A 20,444-nucleotide genomic window follows, 5' to 3' on the forward strand; every position below is an offset into this window, starting at 1 on the left:
CACTATGTATTTGCTCACTTGGTGAATGAACCAGAACATGCTTGCTCCCCTACACCAGAGCCAGCCCTGCCGTGTGACCCAGGGCTTACTTGTTGCTGCTGAAGCTTTGGTTCCATCTTCACTGACTTCAATTTTTGCTTTTTGCAAGATGTGAGAAACATGAAGGTTTTCTGATCCTGTTTCCAGAAAACAAAACAGAAACAGCATTTGTTTGATAGGCCAGCTACATGTTTGGTTGCAGAAGTAACCTCAAAGCCACGGCAAATTCCAATTCTTAAAAGGTGTTAGGAGAAGCGACCTCTTATGGTCCCATGATTGAAGGCTGTAGGATGACTGTCACCTGCTGTGAATTTCACCCTCTGCTAAGTGAACGGTGATGTCACTTCAGAGGAGGGAGTCCCAGACCCCATATGTTAGTGCCTCTATCATTTCAACTCTGATCACTAAGAATTTTATTTAAAAGAATATAAAAAGAGCAGAGCTTTAAAAAGGAAGACTAGTTTTCCAGAAGCAGCAAGCCAACAATACTATTTCTCAGTTACAAAATGTCAGGTCGCGAAAGGATTTCAGATGGCATTTACAGATGGAGAAACTGAGGCCCCGAGTGTTAAGAAATCTGCCCTCAAATCACATGGCTAGTTAGTGGCAGAGTAAGTGCTGGCTTGTCACAACAGAGGCCACTCATCTGTTCTGGGCTATTAGTGAGAGAAGAGTCTCGAGTTCAGACAGTTGTGGAGGGCGGGACTCAGAAACGCAGCTGTGCCTCTGGGGCCTTCTAGGGAATTCACTTCTCAGCAAATCCTCACCACTCAAGCAATACCCCCTGCAGGCAGCTTGCAGGGAGAATGCAAACGGAACTTAATGTTAGCCTTGACGGGACAAAGCTCTGGAGGCAAAGGGAAAAAGTGCTTTTTGTGTCGTCTGGTTTTATATTGCACTGATGCTCAGCTCTACTATTACCGATGGTGAATGAGTCACCTTTGCAGGGCCCAAGTCACCTGCAGGGTTAAAAAGAACATCTCAGGAGAACTTCCCGTGCCTGGTCCTCCCTCTGAACACCTGTGAACTCCCTGGGAACACTACCTATTTAGTCTTTAGGCTACAGAGGATAACCGGAAGCAGAAAGTGCAGGTTAAAACAGTGCTTCTTGAACTTCATGGGGCTGAGGAATCGTGTTAAAATGGATTCTGATTCAGTAGGTCTGGGTCAAACCCAAGACCACACATTTCAAACAAGCTCCAGGGGATGCGAATGCTGCTGGACAGGGGATGAGAGTTTGATTAGCAGAGGATGAGAGTACCAGAACATCCATGGAGCGGCAATTTCACGAGGGGCGTCGTGTTTATGCCCAGGACGACACTCGGGTGTTCACCCACGGGCAACTGAGGTTGGTAAGGAATTAATTTCTTATCACTAAAGGTGAATATTACAAAATGGAGTACAAATAAAGTTTAAGTCATGATTTTCTTTGCAGGAGGTTGCTGTGGTCTCAATGAAAAAGATGAGGGACTGATCATTCAAAATAACCCTAGGAAAAGGCACATATGTTGGCAAATGAGCGGCTGTACTACTAGCTGTGTCCCAGATGCTTTGGCAAAAAAATGTTCTAATCAGACTCCTTTGAATTTATATTATTTCAAATTAATGAGCATGAAATGGCAAAACACATTCTGGATATAGCGCATGCCTGCTGTTTGATGGAAGTAAGCAAGTATCTGAGAGCTTAAAAATCTTGATTTTTCAAACACAGGGGAAAAGTCTGCATTTGGAAAAAGGACTAATATCTAATTAAGAGTCAAATTTTGGGGTAATAGAGAAAATACATGAAATGCTTCTTTGTGTGGAGTCAATTGGGCTTCCCGTGAAATGTACCTGTGAAATGTAGAGATGAATGACATGCTGATTTAAATGGTTAAGGATCAAGAGCAGCATTTGGTGATATAGCAAATTAAATCGTGGAGAGTTTTAGGGCAATGCATTCCTAATTTTGACCTTTTCTTTCAGAACAAATCGGAAACTCAGTTTGTAACATAATCTTTAAGTTTAAGAACAAATTTGAAATTGAACGTACTTGTTATTTTTGCAAAATTTGCCTTTGATGGCTCAAACATCTCGGTGATGCCAAGAACTTTCAGCGGCTCCTTCAAATCTGTCTGTGCTACAGCTGTGAACCTAGCATGAGAGCAGAAAACAGAGAGGAAAATCATTAAACTGTAAATGATATAATCAGTGCCAGTGGGAACATGTTCACAAAGATTCTTTTTTAAGTATGCTCGGAACACCAAGCTAAATTGTAATCCCAAGATTCAAGGACCAGGTAAGTAGAGAACAACTCATTTCTCAGATACTTAGCTGGCAAAGTGAGCAGCACGTAGTAAGAGCAAGTAGGAACATTTTCCACCTCACGGGCAACAGGCTCCCCATTCCAGCACCTAGGAAGATCTACGGAAGCACCTCCTCTTATTAACAGGGAGATGCAGGGTGTTGACAAGTGTCTGGGATTCTGGAATATCCGCAGTTCTTCCCCACGTCCAAGCAAAGAGCCATCACCTTGGCTGCTGAAAGAACCACTATCCTTACTGGGATTGGGAATGGTCAAAAGAGAGGAGATACATTCCTGCCAGTTCATGTTGGGATTCTGAAAGCATCTATTAAAACAGAGGCAAACATTAGGAGTAGGTGGCATGGTGTTATATGCGGGTGTTATATGGGTTTCTTGATATCTGTAGGCTATCTGGCCTTACAGCTGTACATATGTAAAAGTCAGTCATTAACCCTGTCATCAGAGGATGTTTTACTAGATTTTATCACATCCTGTGGGAGAGCAACAAAGCCAAGGGAGTGTATTCTCATCACAGATGGGCTATAATAAGGGTAATTTACCATTATAATTGTAATTTACCTACAATGTCACGATCTTATTCATTTATATCAAGCATTGCCTATGTGAAGGCTTATTTTACAATAAAAAATAATCTTGGGAGGATTACTAATACTTATTATGAATGTACACCTCTAATTACTTAACTCAGTGACTGGAGAATTAACAGCTATTAGAATAGGAGGTATCTCCACCTCCACTGAGGGTAGTGAACAGCCCTGGATACTGGCAGAAAGGTTGAAAAGTTCATAGAAAGGGGACATTCCTTGCCTCCTTCACAGATCTGGGCAAGGCATTCTCTGACCTGTGAGAAAACTGAGGATTCGGACAGAATTTGGGATTAGTTTTCCCTTAGTTTCAGGTCATAACAGCTCAAATTCCATCTGGATTATACTTTTAGGGAATAAAAGTATCTATGGGCAGAAAGACTGCCCTAGATTCTAATGCAAGAATTCTACTGGGTGGTTTCAACATATTTCCTTACCACCCAGCTTTTGGACCTCAGTCTTCAGCAACTCCCAGCTAAAACTTAAGAAGTAACAAAAATAAAACTCCTTATCAAAATGTGAGGAGTGCTACTAAACTTTATTGTACTTTCCCCATATTATAGGATGATACGCATGTGTTTTTCAGTCTTTTGAACAGAGGGAGGTGTGTTAAAAGCCCTTGCAGTGGCACGGGAGCTTGTGGTCCTGTAGAGGCTCAGAGGCCAGGCTGCCTTCTCTCCTTCCCCCTTATCATTATCCTGCCATATAAGAGGCACAGGGATTGGGGAAAAAAAGCTTTTACAAAAGCACAGCCTGGTATTCCCACCATGCAATTTCTGCAAAATAAAATGGGCTTCACGATGCGCCATGTTGTAGCCTCATGTGGTCTGGTATCTGACACAGCTGCTCCCAGGGACTGAGCATCCCCCCTTGTGTTCTCTTTCAGGGAAAGGGGCTACTTACTTGGGCAGGATGACCTGCACCCTCTTGGGCACCATGGTGCTCATCCAGCTGTCTATGGTCTTGGTGCTGATGTGAGGGATGATGGCAGAGAGGGGCGTGGAGCTCTCCGTGGGCAGTGCGATCAGCATGCTGATGCTCTCCCCGTGGTAGGGCAGTTCGATGAAGTTGTACCATAAATCACTGGGGGTGCTTGTAGACCCTAAAGAAATCAGAGGCAGGTTCAGTGTATCCTTGATGACTTCCAGAAGTGGCATGAGTGGTTTCTGATCACCAGGTAGCTTGAGAGGGAAGACAGAAACTCAGTTAGAAAACTTCCCTTTTCCAAGTAATGCTTCCTTAGAAGGACAACGAAAAGGATAATTATTTTCTTCCTTCTTGGCAAAGAATTCCCTTTTTTCAGTCTAGACATGTCAACAGAATGCCTTTGGGTGTCACTAAATTTACATTAATTCTTTTGAGTAGAATTTAAGTAGATCATAAGGCTTAGAATACAGTGCTCTGCAAGAAGTTGACCCTTAGCATATGAATAAAGGAATGAATTTGAGCTGCCTTAGTGTAATTCTTTTGGCTGAGCCTATGTGTGCTACTGAAAAGAGGGGATAAACAGCATCCATGCGCTAGGCTCATGTCAACCACTCAACACACTTAGAATCTACAGCGCCCCACGAGGTCAGCAGCCCCATTTTACAGTTGGGGAGCTACAATTACAGAAATTAACTAACTTGCCAAGGGACACATGGCTAAGAAGTGGAGTGCTTGGACTCTGGCTCAGTATGCTAACACCAAAGATGATCTTCCTACTTCACTAGCCTGACTCCCTGCTCAGTCTTCACCCATTTCAGTAACTCTCACTAGGGCTTTTAGACACTTTATGGTACCTGTGCATACTAATGAACACCCAAGAAGGCTTTAGACCAGCATTTCTGAAAATGTTGGTTGTCTAGAGAACACACAACCTGCAAGATGCTCTGTCGACAAAAGAGATTCCATATCACAGCAAGTTTAGGAAGCACCGGACACTTGATGCTTCTTGCAGATTCATAGACACCAGCGCTATAAAGGCTCTGAGACATTCGGAAGTAAAGAACTGTTTAATTCTAGTTATCCCCAGGTTTCCCAAACTAATGTGATCAGAGAGCCCTTTGATCCCAGGTAAAATAGTCAAAACATTTAGCAACTGAGCATCACAGCTGAGCACTCTTGATTAGGGTGGGTGAAAGCACAGTCCTGAAGGGCACCGGCCAGGAGCCTGGTGCATGGATACGGGGCCCAGAGAGGCTATCAACTCCCCGGGGAGAGTCTTCACCAAGCTTGCCTTAGGATCCTGTGAACCCTTTCCACAAGGCATGAAATAGTTATAAAAATTAACTAGGTGACTAGAAGACCAGCATTTCCAGATTTATGGTGGATTTCTGAAATGTTTTATTAAACACTTTAAACTTTTTAAGAACTTGGGGACCTTGGTGAGGTTACTTAACCTCTGGGTGCCTGCTAGTATGGAGAATGGAGATTTCAGGGATATTATTAAAAGTGTGCAGCACACAGGGCTGTTGTGATGATTAAATGAGAAAAATATGTAAGGTATTTAGCAGGGCCTGGCCCATGGTGGGGCCCAAGAATGTTGGCTCCTTCCTTGTCCTCCTCTGAATGAACTAGAAAGACAACATATTTAAGAAAGAGAGAGGGGCTGGCCAAGGGTGCAGTGGTTAATCCGCTTCTCCGTGGCCTGGGGTTCACTGGTTTGGATCCTGGGTGCAGACATGGCACCACTTGGCACGCCATGCTGTGGTAGGCGTCCCACATATAAAGTAGAGGAAGATGGCCACGGATGTCAGCTCAGGGCCAGTCTTCCTGAGCAAAAAGAGGAGGATTGGCAGTAGTTTAGCTCAGGGCTAATCTTCCTCAAAAAAAAAAAAGAGAGAAAAGAGAGAGTGAGTTTCTCTCATGATTTTCATTTCTCTTCTCTTTGGCGACAACTTTTGCCAACCACTGCATGACAGGGGGAACTTCAATAAGCCTGTTCCCCAAAGATGGGGGTTGGGAGGGAGGGACTGAAGACAGAGAGAGAGAGACGGTGAATTTTGTTACATAATGAACACAGTATAAAATATGATAAAAATAATGAAGCTATCAGGATATATGACACTACAGGACGACATGACAGTTTCCTCTTAAGGAAGAAACTGTGGGCGATGGGTGGAGAGCTCGGTGTATACTGCTCCATGTTGTCCCACTGGCCGGCAGGCTGCTCAGGAACCCAGGCAGCTGGCCCAGAGCAGGACATATGTGCACACTCCCTCTGGCCTGGTTCCGTCTTGGGGCTGCCTCAGAATCAAGGATAGGACTCTTCGACTTTACTTTTACCCTGCATGATAAAATGGTCTCAGTAGATACTAAAAAATCAATGGGAAAGTCAGAAAAAATATCACTTCCTAATGAGCCCTTTAATCCTCAAAGAAAACATCAGGTCCTTCTCTGGCAGAGCTAATCTTTAGAAACTGTGGAATTTGGGAAGTGGTTAATAAACGATTACTCCAAGGCATGAAAGAAGGACCTGGAGGCATTCGTTAGCTGTGAACTAGAAGTGTTTACTGTTCCGATAAGAAGGATGGGGTTATAAATCATGAAAAATTATGAGCTGGGCTGTTTGAGGTCGGGGGACAGCCTCTGTTTTCACCAGTTCATCCTCCTTGACTGGATGCATTGACTGCTCGGTAATATGGATAACTGCTAGCCATTTTGCACCCAGCCACTGTCAACTTTCCCCCAAACCCTCTGCACTTCAGCCTACAATACAGACTACTACATGCAGTAGATCTATTTTTTTTTTCCAAATATATATTTCAGTTTCTACTGAAGGATAGGCTGAACAGTTCCTTAAGAGCTTAGGCAATCCATAAAGCGACTTGAAGTAGGAAGTAATTAGACTTTTATCTTTAAGTTTTGCTGTGATGAAACATTCAAAATATTCTTTCTGATTCTACAGGCTGAGAAGAGCTCTTGACATTTCCCTGAGCCTAGTCATTGCCTCCTGTGTAGGACTTGAAGTAGGAATGATGGGCTTTCAGAAAGAACGGATCATGCCCACCCTGCTGCTTAAAGAAAGTTCTACATCTTCTCCATATTTTTAATACTTGATTCTTTGCCTATCATTTCTCATTAAAGGTTTTGCTGATCACCATTCATCTAGGAGAAAAGACTTCTTTTCCCCTTTTCATCTCTTTCCTTCTTTTTAGAATGAGCGAACCCGCTTCATTCACATTTTTATGTACTCCAGAAATCAATCTTGTTAAAGAATATTCAGTCTACTTCCCAGACGTTAAAGAATGGAGAGCCTGGGGCAGGCTTAATCAGCTGCGAGAGTAATGGTGCCATTTGCTGAGCTAAGGAACACAAGGGTGGTGGGAGGGAACAAGACTGGCGAGGGCAATAACACAGTTATCCATGGAACTAGAACTTACTAACAACCAAGCAGAGAAGTAACATGGATGGGTGGGTAGGTATGCGCTGGAAGCTCAGAGGAGAGTGGAAGCTGAAAATATACTGTATATTCATATATATCTCTCTGCATCTGGAATTCCTTATGGGCCTTTTCAGAATAAAAAAGGCTCTCAAGTCTATTCGTAACCATAAAAACAAAATTTGTAACAATTTGGACTCAGCAATTTCTCTTCAAGGAAATTAGCTTTATAAGTTCTGACACGGTATCTAAAAATTTATGTATGAGAATGCTCACTGAAGTGTTTATTATGGGAAAAAAGTAAATGGCTACCCATAGGATATTATGATACATTTATAACAGGGAATATTATGCAGCTGATAAAAGGATCAAGTAGATCCACATAAATTGATATAAAACGTTTTCCATGATATACTGTCTAATGAATAAAGCAGATTATAGAACCAAAATTACAGTGTAATCCTACTTATGCAAAAACGTTTCACAGACATATTTCATCTATCCATAGAACATATATGGATGTGTCTATCCATAGCACATATACCTAGGACTTAATAAGGGTATTCATGCTGGGAAATGAGATTACAGGGGACCATTTACTTTCTTCCTTATATACTGTTGTATACGAGGGTTTTGCAATGAGCATGAAATATACTTTTACTAAAAAAAAATCTTAAGCCTTTTTTTCTAATAGAAAAGTTTCTATCCTCAAGGTGCTTCTATTTTATGGGATGTTAAGTCAGAACAGTTTTCCTCTTTAATTTTTCACCCTCTCTCCTTAATATTACTAAGTGAATCTTCTGATGACATCTTGGAGGAAAAGTAAGGAAGAGAGACAAGTGGAAAGGCGATGTTTCGGCAGAGTGACCAAGAACAGTGAGGCTTGGTGAGGCCCAGGAAACCTTCGACAGGTGGCACTGGAGGCTGTGTGAGTGAGTTTGGGCAGAGCAGGTGGTGCTTCCCGGCAGCCTGGCCCACCTCAGCTGGGACTGCCTATCCATAAGCCCTGGTGGTCGTGTTGGCCAGACTGTGACGAGACAGGTGGAAAATGGGTGACCAGCTAAGCGGTCTGCAGTCATGAAAACGAATGCCCGCTTGGACCCACCACAGACGGCTGTGCTTCCTCACAGCCCCAACAAGACAAGCTGTCCTGCTGCCCAAAGTGGGAAACCAGGGACCATACGACACCCTCGTCCTCTGCCACATGGCCAGTGAAAGGAGCTGGGTGCCAATTCCCATTATCAGGAAGACCAGCTGACAGGCAAGAAAGGAGAGCAAGAAGGACGACACCAAACTGTTGACCATTTGCTTGAGAGGGAATGAGAATGGTGCAGAGAAGGAGACTTCCACATTCTGCTCTGAATTCAGAACAGCCGAATTCAACAGGAAATGGACGGGACACCAAATTCGGTCATTTAAGTGGAGTTTAAGAAGGAAATTATAAAGCATGGGTAGAGCACAGAGATACCATTAAGGACAGTACCCTGGGCTACAAACACGATGATCATCCTTAGGCTGGGAGGGGTGAGGGGAGGCAATGGTGACCCAGAGAGAAGAGCTCGTGGGCACACCGTGCTGGTAGGAGCTGAGACCTTTGGTGGAGGATGCAGTGGCCCTGGTGACTTCAGAGAGAGGGCAGGGAAGTCAATGTCCCAACCCATCTCCACCCTTACCCCATCACCTGCTGGTTCATCCCACTAGCCAACCCAAGATGATGCCAGAGGGCAAGGGAGCCCACTGATGCCGCCTCCTGGGGGCTCAGAACAGGGTGGAAGAGGGTAGAGAAGGGAGGGCACGAAGCAGGGGAGGTGGAGGAAGATAGCCAGCACAGCGTAGTTCTGTAGACTTTGAATCTTTGATGATAAGAATGGATTTGTGCATGACTTTTTATAAAACACACATGTATATATTCTAAGACACATCAGTTCTTAATTGAAGAGCTACCCGGAGATGTAACTCCGTCTCCGAGAACATCCTATATGCTCAAGCATGTTACATTCCTATAAAAACAAACATTTTAATCTTTCAGGGAAATGTCTACGAAATCCTTGCATTTTAATCCTTAACTACTGACTTGTCTATTTTTCAGCAACAGAAATATACAGTAATTGAGGCCCCTTCATTTTTTCTTTTATTAGAATGCAGAAAGGGTACAAAGATTGACTGAAAATAAAATAGCTTTGCTTTGGATATGAGCTGGGGACCATGCTGGCATTGTGATGAAGTCTTCCTGGGCAATACAACCTGAGAAGGACTTATGGGCAAAAAGAGCCTTTTATTATTTTCAGTTCCTTAGCACGATACCGTTCCACAGGATTTTTAAATACCTATTATCTTTTAAAAGAATTTTATTGAGTGAATGACAAAATTTTACCCAGAAGCTTGAGCTTGATGAATGACAAGCAAGAAGGAAAGTGACTGTTCATTGTGTACCTCACCTGAGCCGTCCCTTAATTTGAAAAATCAGGCAGCTGGCAAAATGGTGAACAGTGCTTACATTTTTCTTAAAAAAAACTGAACATATATTTCGCAAAGGTAATAACTTGGGACAGACACGTCCAGATAGAGACTGGAGACAGAAAGGCTAGCTTACACAGGAAAAAGATTAACTTATATCAGAGCACAAGTGCTTCAAATGAAACCAGGTTGAAAAAACAGTCGCCAGACTTAGTTATCTATGCTGTGTCAACGGTAACAGGGATGGGTCATTATTTTTCCCGATTATAAAACTGATACATGCTTATTTCAAAAAATTTCAAATTCAAATAAAGAAAAATAATCATTGGAAATACTATTACTGTTAACATTTTACTGAACATCCTCCAAGGCATGTCTCCACAGACGTATGAATATATGGAAAGTATTTTACGTAAATGAGATGAATCAGCATCTGCTGTTCTGTAACTTGTTTTCTGAAATCAACCATATATTGTGTAATCTTTCTACTTATGTAAATCTAAACCTAATTATCATGTGTGTTCCACTGTATGTAGATATCTGGCTTCTGTTTATTTGCTGGTGTTTGATTATCTTCATGATATAAATTCCCGGTATGGGACTGATGGGGAAGGGTTCCCCGGAAGTCCCCCAGACCAGGGCTCTCCCCACCACCAGTGTTCAGGGCGCTCCCTCCCTCTGACACCAGAGCCACGACTGGGTTTTGTCGATCTCTGTGATTTTTGCTAATCTGGTAAATGGAAAAGCAATCTAATTTTTCCTTTTATTTTTAATTTGGTAATATAAGATTGCTAATGATGAGTTGATAATGCTTCTATATATTTAACGCCCACTGACATTTCTTATTTTGAACTGTCCTTTCATCTTTAAATTTTCAACCTGAAAGTCTGTATGTGTTATATATTAATACATAACCTTTCTCAGTAATACAAAGACTTACCCGTGAGCTTTTAAAAAACCCTGCCCCTCCAGCCCCTGCCCTCCCCTTATTAAAAAATTGAAAGTCAGATTCACGCTTGAACGAGTGAAAGCACTCAGGGGCCTTTCTGCGGCTGGCACATTCTAGAACGGAGCCTCGCCAGGCGGGAACTTACCGCAGCGGAACACGGAGAGCTGGGCGAGCATCGGCACTTGATAGGACTTCCCGTCAGCGGCCACGAATGTTCGCTTCTTCGTGTTCTCAGGCTGAAACCGAGATTTCCACAAACCCTTAAAATACACCGCATTGACCAGGACCAGTCTGGTGAGCACACCGTCGATAAGATCTGGGGACAGCAGGTTGTCGATCATACCTGTGAAGTCAAAGAACAAACAAGGAAGAAACTCAGGACTGGCGGTCTGTTTGAGGGCAAGAGGCAGCTGTTGGATCACACAGAATGAAAAATCAGAGGCTGGGGCCGCCCCGTGGTTGAGTGGTTAAGTTCGTGTGCTCTGTTCCAGTGGCCTAGGGTTTGCTGGTTTGGATGCTGGGCACAAACCTATGCAGTGCTCATCAAGCCACACTGAGGCAGCATCCCACACAGAAGAACTAGAAGGACTTACAACTAGAATACACAACGATGTACTGGGGCTCTGGGGAGAAAAAACAAAAGTGGAAGACTGGCAACAGACGTTAACTCAGGGCCAATCTTCCTCACCAAAAAATAAAGGAAAAAAATTGATTTCTAAAAAAAAAAATCAGAGGAATTTTTAAAAGATTAAAAACAAAACTTTTACAACACCCTTTTGTACCTTATAATTTTTTTCCTCACTAAAAATTAAAGCTGAAAATAAGTTAAAAATCAGAGAACCAGAAAAGACTTTAGAGATCTTCTATTTAGGCGTTAACAAACTTTTCACCAAGAAATTCTTTTATAACTAATTCCCTAGAAACCCCATGTTTTAGAAAATTCTACTCATCCAAGTAAGCTGTAATTAATTAATAATTAATTTCCCTATTTTTGCTAATCACGGACATGTATGACTGCCAGTGAGGGGTTTTGGTCAGCACAAGAAAAAGCAGTTGCTGTTTTGTTTTTAACCACTGGGTTGATTGAATCCCAGTGAAAACTAAATGAACGCTTCAGCCTGTGCAAAGATACCAAAGGTAAATGCTTAATTTCTCCTAAGATTTTAGGAATGTTGAGCATTAGTTTGGAATCCCTGGTTATCAGAAGACCTCATGGCTAAAGGAGAGTTGAAACTAAAACCGGTATCTATATTTATGGGTCAGCCATTGAGCTCGGTGCAAATATTACAGAGACAAAAAGAAATGGAGACAGTCCTAGAAGAACTCCTAATTGTGAAGGAAAACGCTCTTCACAAGATGTTGGGGGTGGTCCATCCTGTTTGTGTCGGGAGGAAAGGAGCAAGTACAACTGCTAGAGTTTCACGATGCTCTTGTGAAGTCACGAAGACCCTTCTGAAGTGCCGTCTGTGCCTGAAGCTTTGGTTTTTCATTTAGTTTTCTTTTGCTCAGTGTTTGCAGGTTCAGCTGTGTGGGTGTGTAAAGAGCGATCACCAATACACAAAGCTATTAAAAATGAGTTCAATGTAGCTTTTAGCCCAGGCATATTAAAAAAAGTAGTGCATAATACAAATGCAAGTTGTAAGACATTAAATGGTGAAAGTAAAAACAATGGTTTCTGAAGAAGCAAGAATGTCTATTTCAGCAGAGAGAGCTTTACGTCCTTTTAAATGATGCTCTAGAAGATTCTGATGTACAATAAACAAACGTTTAAATAAGTCACGGTAAAAGAAAAAAAAAAAAAAAAAACGGCACATCAGGGGGTTCCCCTGAGCCACAGGGTGCTGAGTAAGGCAGTTTCATCAATGCTCGTTAGTTCCACAAGGGGGCACCAACGCCATCTTACAGCGAGATCTGGAAGGAAAATACACAAGCTATAAATAGCCATCATTCAGTCAGTACAAGGCGGGCCTCTGCCAAGAGGAAGTTAGAACTCTGTGCGCCAGCGATAGCAAGCTCCTTAGCGTTGATTCCTCAATAGTGAATGTTTCTTGCCTTTGCTGGGAACACTACCCAATCCAACCCTTACTTGCCTTTGATACATAGCTCAGTGGTCCTCTGCCTCCTCTGACCCTCCTCCCGACCTCCCAGAAGTTTCCAAAAAGCCCAATGCTCAGCACAACCACTACACCGTGGTATTTTATTCTAGCCAAATTTAAGGTGTCTGTCTCCCCCAACGGAACCATGAACTGCACAGGAGCAAAGACCCTGTCATTCATTTTTCTGTCATGCCTAGCTCTATGTTCAGCATACAGTCAGTCCTCACCAAGTGTCTGAAGAAATCTCTTCAGCCCTGTTTTTCTGCAGTAAATAAAGCCTCTGGTTGCCACTGGTAGGACTAAGATATAATAAGGAAGCATGAAGAAATAAAAATAGAGGGGAGAGAAAGGTACGAAGTGAATAGTTTAGAGGCAAGGAGGCACATGGGGGAACTGCCATCAATGACTGCCATAAATATGCATCCATCATCCACCCACTCACCCACCCACCCACTCACCCACCCACCCATCCAGCCACCCACCCATCCACCCAACCCATCCATCCACCCAACCATCCATCTATCCACCCATCCATCCATCCATCCACTCACCCATCCATCCACCCACCCATTGGTGGATGCCTACCTACCACGTGCCAGGTACTCTTTTAGATAAGAGAACAAATAAACAAAACACTGAACCCTACCCTCAAAAAGCTATGGATTAGAGAGAGTTGAAGGCTGACATAACTGACCGGGAAAAGTGTAAAGCTGTAACTGTAACAAACACACCTTGAAGTGGAAGTACTCAAAGAGGTGAGTGCAAATAAGAAGGGGATCTGATCTGGTCAGCGAGGTCATGGGTAGATGGGTCCTTTGAGGGAGGATGACTTGAGCTAACAGCTATAAAAATAGCTCACACTTGTTGAACATTTGCTAAGTGACAGGCACTTTGCTAAAAGCGTTATATGTAAGATTTACATCCCCATAACAAGTTACTGTAGTTGTAACTATTCCAGTAGGTGGCACTATTATATCTCCATGTTACCGATAAGGACTCTGAAGCACAGGGAGCTTAAGTAACTTGCCCAGGGTTACACAGCCAGGAAGTGGCAGAACTGAGATTCAAACTAGAACTTATGCTTTTAAGGATGATGCCATTCATTTGACAGTGTGCAAATGAACAGGCATTAACAAGGGGAAAGGGGAAGGAGAGCATGCCGGGTAACAGGATGCACGTGTGGGCATCTGTGAGCGGCGAGAGGATGGTGAGTAGGAGGGACTTTGAGAAAGCCAGAGTGGCTGGAGCACAGAACATGGGGAGAAGAGGCTGAGACTGCAGACAGTGGCAGGGAGCCCAGCTGGGCCATCCTGACCTCCCAACACCCTGGAAAGGGCCTTCATGTTGGTTCTCCCACCCTGAGGACAGGAGCCGTCGTCATCAACACGGACGGACTAGGCAGTCTTTGCATGTGGCCTGTTCGATCTGCAGGGTCCTTCTGAGCTCCACTAGGTAGGCAGGTCCCTCTCAATGGGGCAGGTCCCCCCCAGGGGGGCAGTGTGGAAATCTGGGGAAGCGTTTCTGGTGATGTGGGCAGTGGCCAGCGAAGCTCCATGCCCTGCAATGTTCTAAACACTCCCACACAGTGAGGAAGTGCCCTGCTTCCTGCGTCACTTTCAAATGCCCCACTGGATATTGAAGAAACCAGCTTATGGTCATGGAGCCCAGAACCTCACTGTTTTTCACAAGTAAATACAAAGTATCTTTTATTCTGCATACTTTGAATGTACCCTGAATCTGCCAGGAATGTGACCACCTTGCAAACCGGGTGGAGCCTGTATTTGTTTTGTTCCGAAATTTACCAAGAGTTTTCCCGATCTCAGAAAAAACTGCATCAACGATGGTAACGCAGCTCATGGTTTTTATGTCACCAGTACAACACACCTGTCTTGGTCTGCTTTTGTAGCTGTCCCTTCACACAATTATTCTAGGAATATGACTGCGTGGGTACATATTCAGATGTAGCTGTGCCCAAGGGTTTACCTGCGGAACTACATATATACATTCCTTCTGTTTTTCCTTGTGTTACAGTTTGGCATTATATTAATTTTAAAAAATTTGTGTATGTGCGCATAGGTTATATGAACTATGCATTTCATTTCAGGATAGTAAAGAAAGTATTCAAAATAATTTGTTTAAAAAGAGGGAGTTGGGTCTGTAGGGTTGAAAAGCACTGGTCAAGTCTCATCGATCTCCCTTCCCCAGAAGCAGGAAGCAATTGACTGAGTCAATGTGTGTTCAAGTGCTTTGCAAACTGTCAAGCAGTATACGAATGGGATTTAATACTCCTAGTATATAGGTAAAGAAGAGGGCTCAGTGACATGTTAGTCATACGGCCACCTAGCCTCGGAGTGCCATCAGCTTTCCATCTCTGTTCTCAGGCCTAGAGGCTAAGAAAAACCACTTCAGCCCTCCCACTTGTGGTCTCTGGATGGTTTTAAGGTTTCAGCAGGGAGCCCAGACTGCAGCGTCCAGGATCCTGTTGAGAAGGAGTGCCGTGCATCTGCCACAATCATCCTGGCTCTCCCCCACCCTCCAGAGCATTGCTTGTCCACCTCTGCACTCGTCCCTGGAATGGGTCTCAAACATTCGTGTGTGTGTGCGCATCTGCTGTCAGGTGGTGGAGGTGGCCTGGGGGAGAACTTGTTTTGATGCAGAATACTAGGCCTCTCTCTGAGATTCTGACTCAGCAGGTTGGCGTCCAGCGATCTGCATTCTAAACACACCCCAGGCAGTTCTGATGCAGGCACTTCAGAAACCCTGCTTTGAGAACATGACTTGAAAAGCCAGCGTTTCCCCAAAATTTGTCTTCGGGCCTCTTCTCCCCATTGAGGCTCTTTTCCTTCCGTTCTCATGACCTTAACCCTCCCTTCTGGGAAAAATGGCTCCCAAATTTCTCTCTCTCACTTAAACCTTCCCCCATTGTTCTACACCTGCCTTTCCTCCTGAGTGTTTTCACTTGGACCTCCAGTTTACAAATTAGCAGGTTTAAAACACCGACGTTAGACATTTCCTCAGTTTAGCAGAAGAGACACACGTAAACAAGTAATCATTTCGAGTGTGGAAAGTGTTATAATGAAGGGCATAAAAAGGCATAATCATATGCCCATCACAACCCAAGAGGAGGCGCCCACTTTGCGGAGATGACAGGAGTAAGAGGCAAGGAAGGCGAGGAGAGAGCTCAATCTTGAATCTTAAAGGCTGAGAAGGACATTCCAGGAAAGGGGACAGCAGGTACAAAAGCAGGAAGGAAAGAGCAATAAAACTTTCAACACAGACAACGGCCTGTGGGCAGGGACTCCGGGGACGAGACGCAATGAGGAAAGAAGAGAGTCGGTGGGGCTGCATTCTGCTCTGCTGACCCTGCGGCAGGGAGCAAAATCCCCAAGGGGCACAAGAGCAGTGGTGGCAGAAGAAGGGAAGGAAGGTAGACTGAGTCATGGGGCCTGGGAAGAAAGAAAAGACAGGCCAGTCAGCTGGGTCCAGGCCTTTCACAATGGAAGTGCCACTGGACTTGCAGACACCGGTGGAATCCTGGAGTCTACGCACACTTTCATTCAAAAGGACAGAGTCCTCCAACATAGTTCCCTGGGAACTGGGGCCACTCACCCCTGGTTTCGTTTTTAACCCACACGTTGATGGAATCACAGGCGGAGGGTGGATCCTCAAAGTTCACGTTCCGGACTTCACACTGAAACACATCTTTGTTCCTCGTGACAAAAGGCACTTCCATTTTGAAGCCGTTCTTCACAAACACTGCATTAGCCACCGTCACAATATCTTTATTCTTCTTAGAGACGATGGCTTTGTTGATCTTCTTTAACACTTTACCAACTCCTAAAGGAGATGAGAGAAAAATGCAGCAATATTTCCGCAAGAATTTAGAAAAGAGTTTTTTTTTTTTAAAAAATATCTTTCATAGGATAGCAAATAAGAGCAGTGTACACAAGATAATAACAGGAGACTGTGTCTTTTGCTTTCTCAGGGGCCTCGTGTTAAGAAGGAGAGGAGAATAAAGCATAACTATTAACAGCTCTTAAAAATCAATTAATTGTGCTTCGAGCATCAAAACAAGCATACACTCAAGGCATCCTCGACACCTTCCCCACGCAGACATCGCTCTCCTGGAAGACTTTGTTGGCACCGGCTCAACAGAAAGAGCAGCAACCTCCTCAATTACGTAGCCAAGGGGGGATAAATCGAAGGAATCTTCCTAATTCATTCTCTCTTTCTTTCTTATTAATCTTAAGCACTATTTCTTTTCCCGCCAAAGATTTAACAGTGCAATTTCTTTTTTCTATTTTGGGGAAAAAAAATGAATAAAAGAAGCATTAGAAAGACTATAAAAAATTGCTATGTGCCACCATCCAAGAACAATGTGATTTTTACTTGATATCAAGCTCAGAGAGTCAGGGGATTAATTTTATGGCAACGTAAGCTTTATTTTACACGAGCCGTTCATACATGCCCCATTTATTTTAGAGCATGGAAAAGAGGAAAATAAGTTATAAGGGTAGAATGCGTTTCTATAGAGAGCTTGAATTACAGATCTGTCTTACTCGCTTGGGGTCTTTTCAAAATGTCACTGTCCTAAAACATCCTGCAGGGTCACCTTGATGGTCTCCTGGAGAGCCAGTTGACTTGTCACTCTCGGAGTGTCTCTTCTTCAGACCCCTTAAATAAGGGTGGGGAAAAGCCTCTCATGATCCACAAAGAGGCGACCCCTAGGCCCTTTGTTAGGCCTCTCATGACTCCACCCCTCACCCTGTCTGTGGGGCAGGTCCTGGAGGAGTGGGCAGGGCCACTCTATAAGTAAGGGAACAGCGGACTTCAGAGGCCAAGTCCCAGGACCCGTCCCTTTCAGCCACACTGCCTCCTCCACACGCCTTGGTCTCCTGCCAGGAGAAGAGGAGGGCAGACCTTCCTCCACTGCCCCAACCATCCTGCCTCCATCCTCAAGGGGAGCATCGCTATCGTGAGTTTTCAGAAGCTGAGCCTAAACGAAGGCATGAAAAAGCACTCAGGCTCCCCTAGATGAGGGTGTCACACACACTGAAGTCACTCACATTCTACAGCACATTCTGCTATCGATTTTGGAGGCAGATAGGGTGGGGGTGGGGGATGTTGCCAACAGGCCAATATCGTCAAAACTTTAGAAATACTGCTTAAAATGGATGTGGCTCAGCATTAAAACCAACAACAAAACTCCAGTTGCTGTTTTGGAATCATATAGGCCGTCAGGGCCTGGGTGGCTCTGGGAAAGGCCATAAATTCCAGCAGTGATTCACTATGAAGATATAAATCACCAAGAGTTTTCTGAACTTCCAAGCAAGGGACAGAACAGTGTGTTCCAAGTATTTAGTCCTTTCATGCTTCCAACAGGTGAACAAATTGCAAACTCATGCAAAAGTTTAATGCCATGTAAACAGAGCAGGCTGGTTAGGTATTTGGTGCTGACAGCTCTGGAAGCTACGCTCAGAACACAGTCAACAAGCGCGATGAGCGAGGCATGCAGTGCATGAGTCCCCATCTCTCTCGTCTTCTTCCAGCTGGAGGCATTAATGCAGTCAAGATTCCTAGAACTTTATGGCTAGCAGTGGAAGAACATGGGGAGGAAAATTCTCTCGTTTTCCAATACAGTAACAAAGAGCTAGATGTGAAGAGTGACTTGCTCAGGGTCATGGTGCATGCTGGCCCCAAAGAAGGGCTCTGAGGCCAGCTCTGCTCCCTGATACACTCACTGTGCTGTGGAAGAGGCAGGTGGAAGGTGACTGGCTGAGAAAACCTGAACTAAAGCTCAGCAACAGTGGCAGGAGATGTAAGCTCTTGGGTTGAAACAGGTCATTAAAAATAGGCCTTTCTTTCAAGAAAACTAAATCCTTTCCAGTGGGCTTTACTTAAAAATTTTTTTTTTATCTTTTTATCTTAAAATAATGATTGATTCAATCCCAGGTGCAGACCTACACACTGCTCATCAAGCCATGCTGTGGCAGCATCCCACATAAAATAGAGGAAGATGGCCTCAGATGTTAGCTCAGCGACAATCTTCCTCAAGCAAAAAGAGGAAGATTGGCAACAGATATTAGCTCACAGCCAATGTTACTCACACACACAAAAATAATAAAATAAAATAAAATGATGATAGATTCACAGAAAGTTGTAAAACAATGTAGAGGGTGGTCCCATGTGGTCCCTTCTCCCAGTTTCCCAGTGACACTATCTTGTATGACTGTCGTACTGCACCACAACCCAGAAATTGCCACTGATGTAGTCCACCGGGCTCATTCAGACTGCCCTTGATTTACATGCGTGTGTGAGTGTCTGTGTAACTCTATGCAATTTTATCCCCAGGTAGATTCATGTGTCCATCACCTCAGTCCACACACACAACAGCTGCATCACCGCAAGGCTCCCCAGTGCTGCCCGCCACGGCCACCGCTCCAACCCGGCTTATAGGTTTTAAAAGGCCATCCACAACCACAATGCATTTTGAGCCCTGGACACCAGGGAGGTGGGGCAGAAGGGAAGTTTCCTTTTAGAGATAAGAAAACTGCAGCATTGGAAGATCAAGTGAGCGACCCAAAGCCCCACAGCTGCCCGAGAGACCAGAGTCCAGTTCTCTAACTCCCAGCATTGCAGCGTCTGTTCTTTAGAGGAGACTGGCCCTAAAGCTCAAATTGTGCCAGTGAAACCCCTCCTGGCTGCTCTGCGTGCTTCTCGGGGCTGTAAGCGAAGAGCCAGCAAGGAACCCTCCCAAGGCCAGGTCCCAGCCAGAGCTGCGAGCGCACGCACCGTTCACGCCGTATCTCATCACCGTGGTGAGCTGCTTCTTAGTCCTGCCGTCGGCTCCCAGCTGAAGCATCCCCAGCACGGATGCAATGCCATGGGGGGAAATGACGATGTTGTCATGAGGCCGCGATTTGACAATCTGGTTGAAAACCTGGATTCCTGTGTCAGAGCCTAGCTCCTCCAGAGACAGAGGATTGAACTGGGAGCAGACGGAGGGCAGAGTCACTGTGGCCACGAGGAAGAAGGGAAAATGCCAACTCATGGTTCCTTCCGGCAAGGACAACCTGAAAAATTAGATTAAAAAAAATTTTTTAATTCTACTTAAATGAACACTTTTTTGGGGTCTACTTTGTACTCAACTAAGTATGATTTATTATACTCAGTATAACTGAATGCCGTTAACATATTTAAGATAGAACAGTGTAGATTAAATCAGTTTTCACTGTATTTTGTTAGGGGGATGGGAGGGAGGGAGAGGGAACCTCCACTTGGTAGGTCACAACTACATTCCAGACACTATTCTAATCATTATTTATTTCTCATAAGCACCTTTCATTCCATTAAACCAATATTCACTTAGGGCCTACTGTGTACCAGACTCTTGTCTAAGTGCTGGGCATACACCTGTAAATAAGACAGACAAGACCCCTGCCCTCCTGGAGCTGACATTCTAGAGGGGAGACAGAAAATAAACCAGTAAGCATAAAGTCATTTCAGAGGGCTAAGGACCGCAATTAACATAGTGACGTGAATGAATGAAGAGCTGGGGGTGGGGTCACATGAGATCGGGTAGTTGTGGAAGCCATTTCTGCAGAGCAGACACATATGATGAGGCCCGAATGATGAGAAGGAGCCACCCCTG

The 20,444-nt window shown here is 44.2% G+C and overlaps 1 protein-coding gene across 2 annotated transcripts in view; it reads right to left on the minus strand.

Moving 5' to 3' along the window:
- SERPINE2 (serpin family E member 2) overlaps nucleotides 1-20,444 on the minus strand; it is a 58,405-nt gene that overhangs the window by 4,041 nt on the left and 33,920 nt on the right. For both annotated transcript variants that reach the window (NM_001434486.1, XM_070269215.1), the window contains 6 exon segments: nucleotides 90-176; nucleotides 2,072-2,172; nucleotides 3,832-4,030; nucleotides 10,843-11,040; nucleotides 16,403-16,630; nucleotides 19,586-19,866. In NM_001434486.1, the coding sequence (NP_001421415.1) occupies nucleotides 90-176; nucleotides 2,072-2,172; nucleotides 3,832-4,030; nucleotides 10,843-11,040; nucleotides 16,403-16,630; nucleotides 19,586-19,844 (1,072 nt within the window). In that variant the 5' untranslated portion in view covers nucleotides 19,845-19,866.

This window comes from Equus caballus, chromosome 6, assembly GCF_041296265.1.
Source record: "Equus caballus isolate H_3958 breed thoroughbred chromosome 6, TB-T2T, whole genome shotgun sequence".
Taxonomy (NCBI): Eukaryota; Metazoa; Chordata; class Mammalia; order Perissodactyla; family Equidae; genus Equus; species Equus caballus.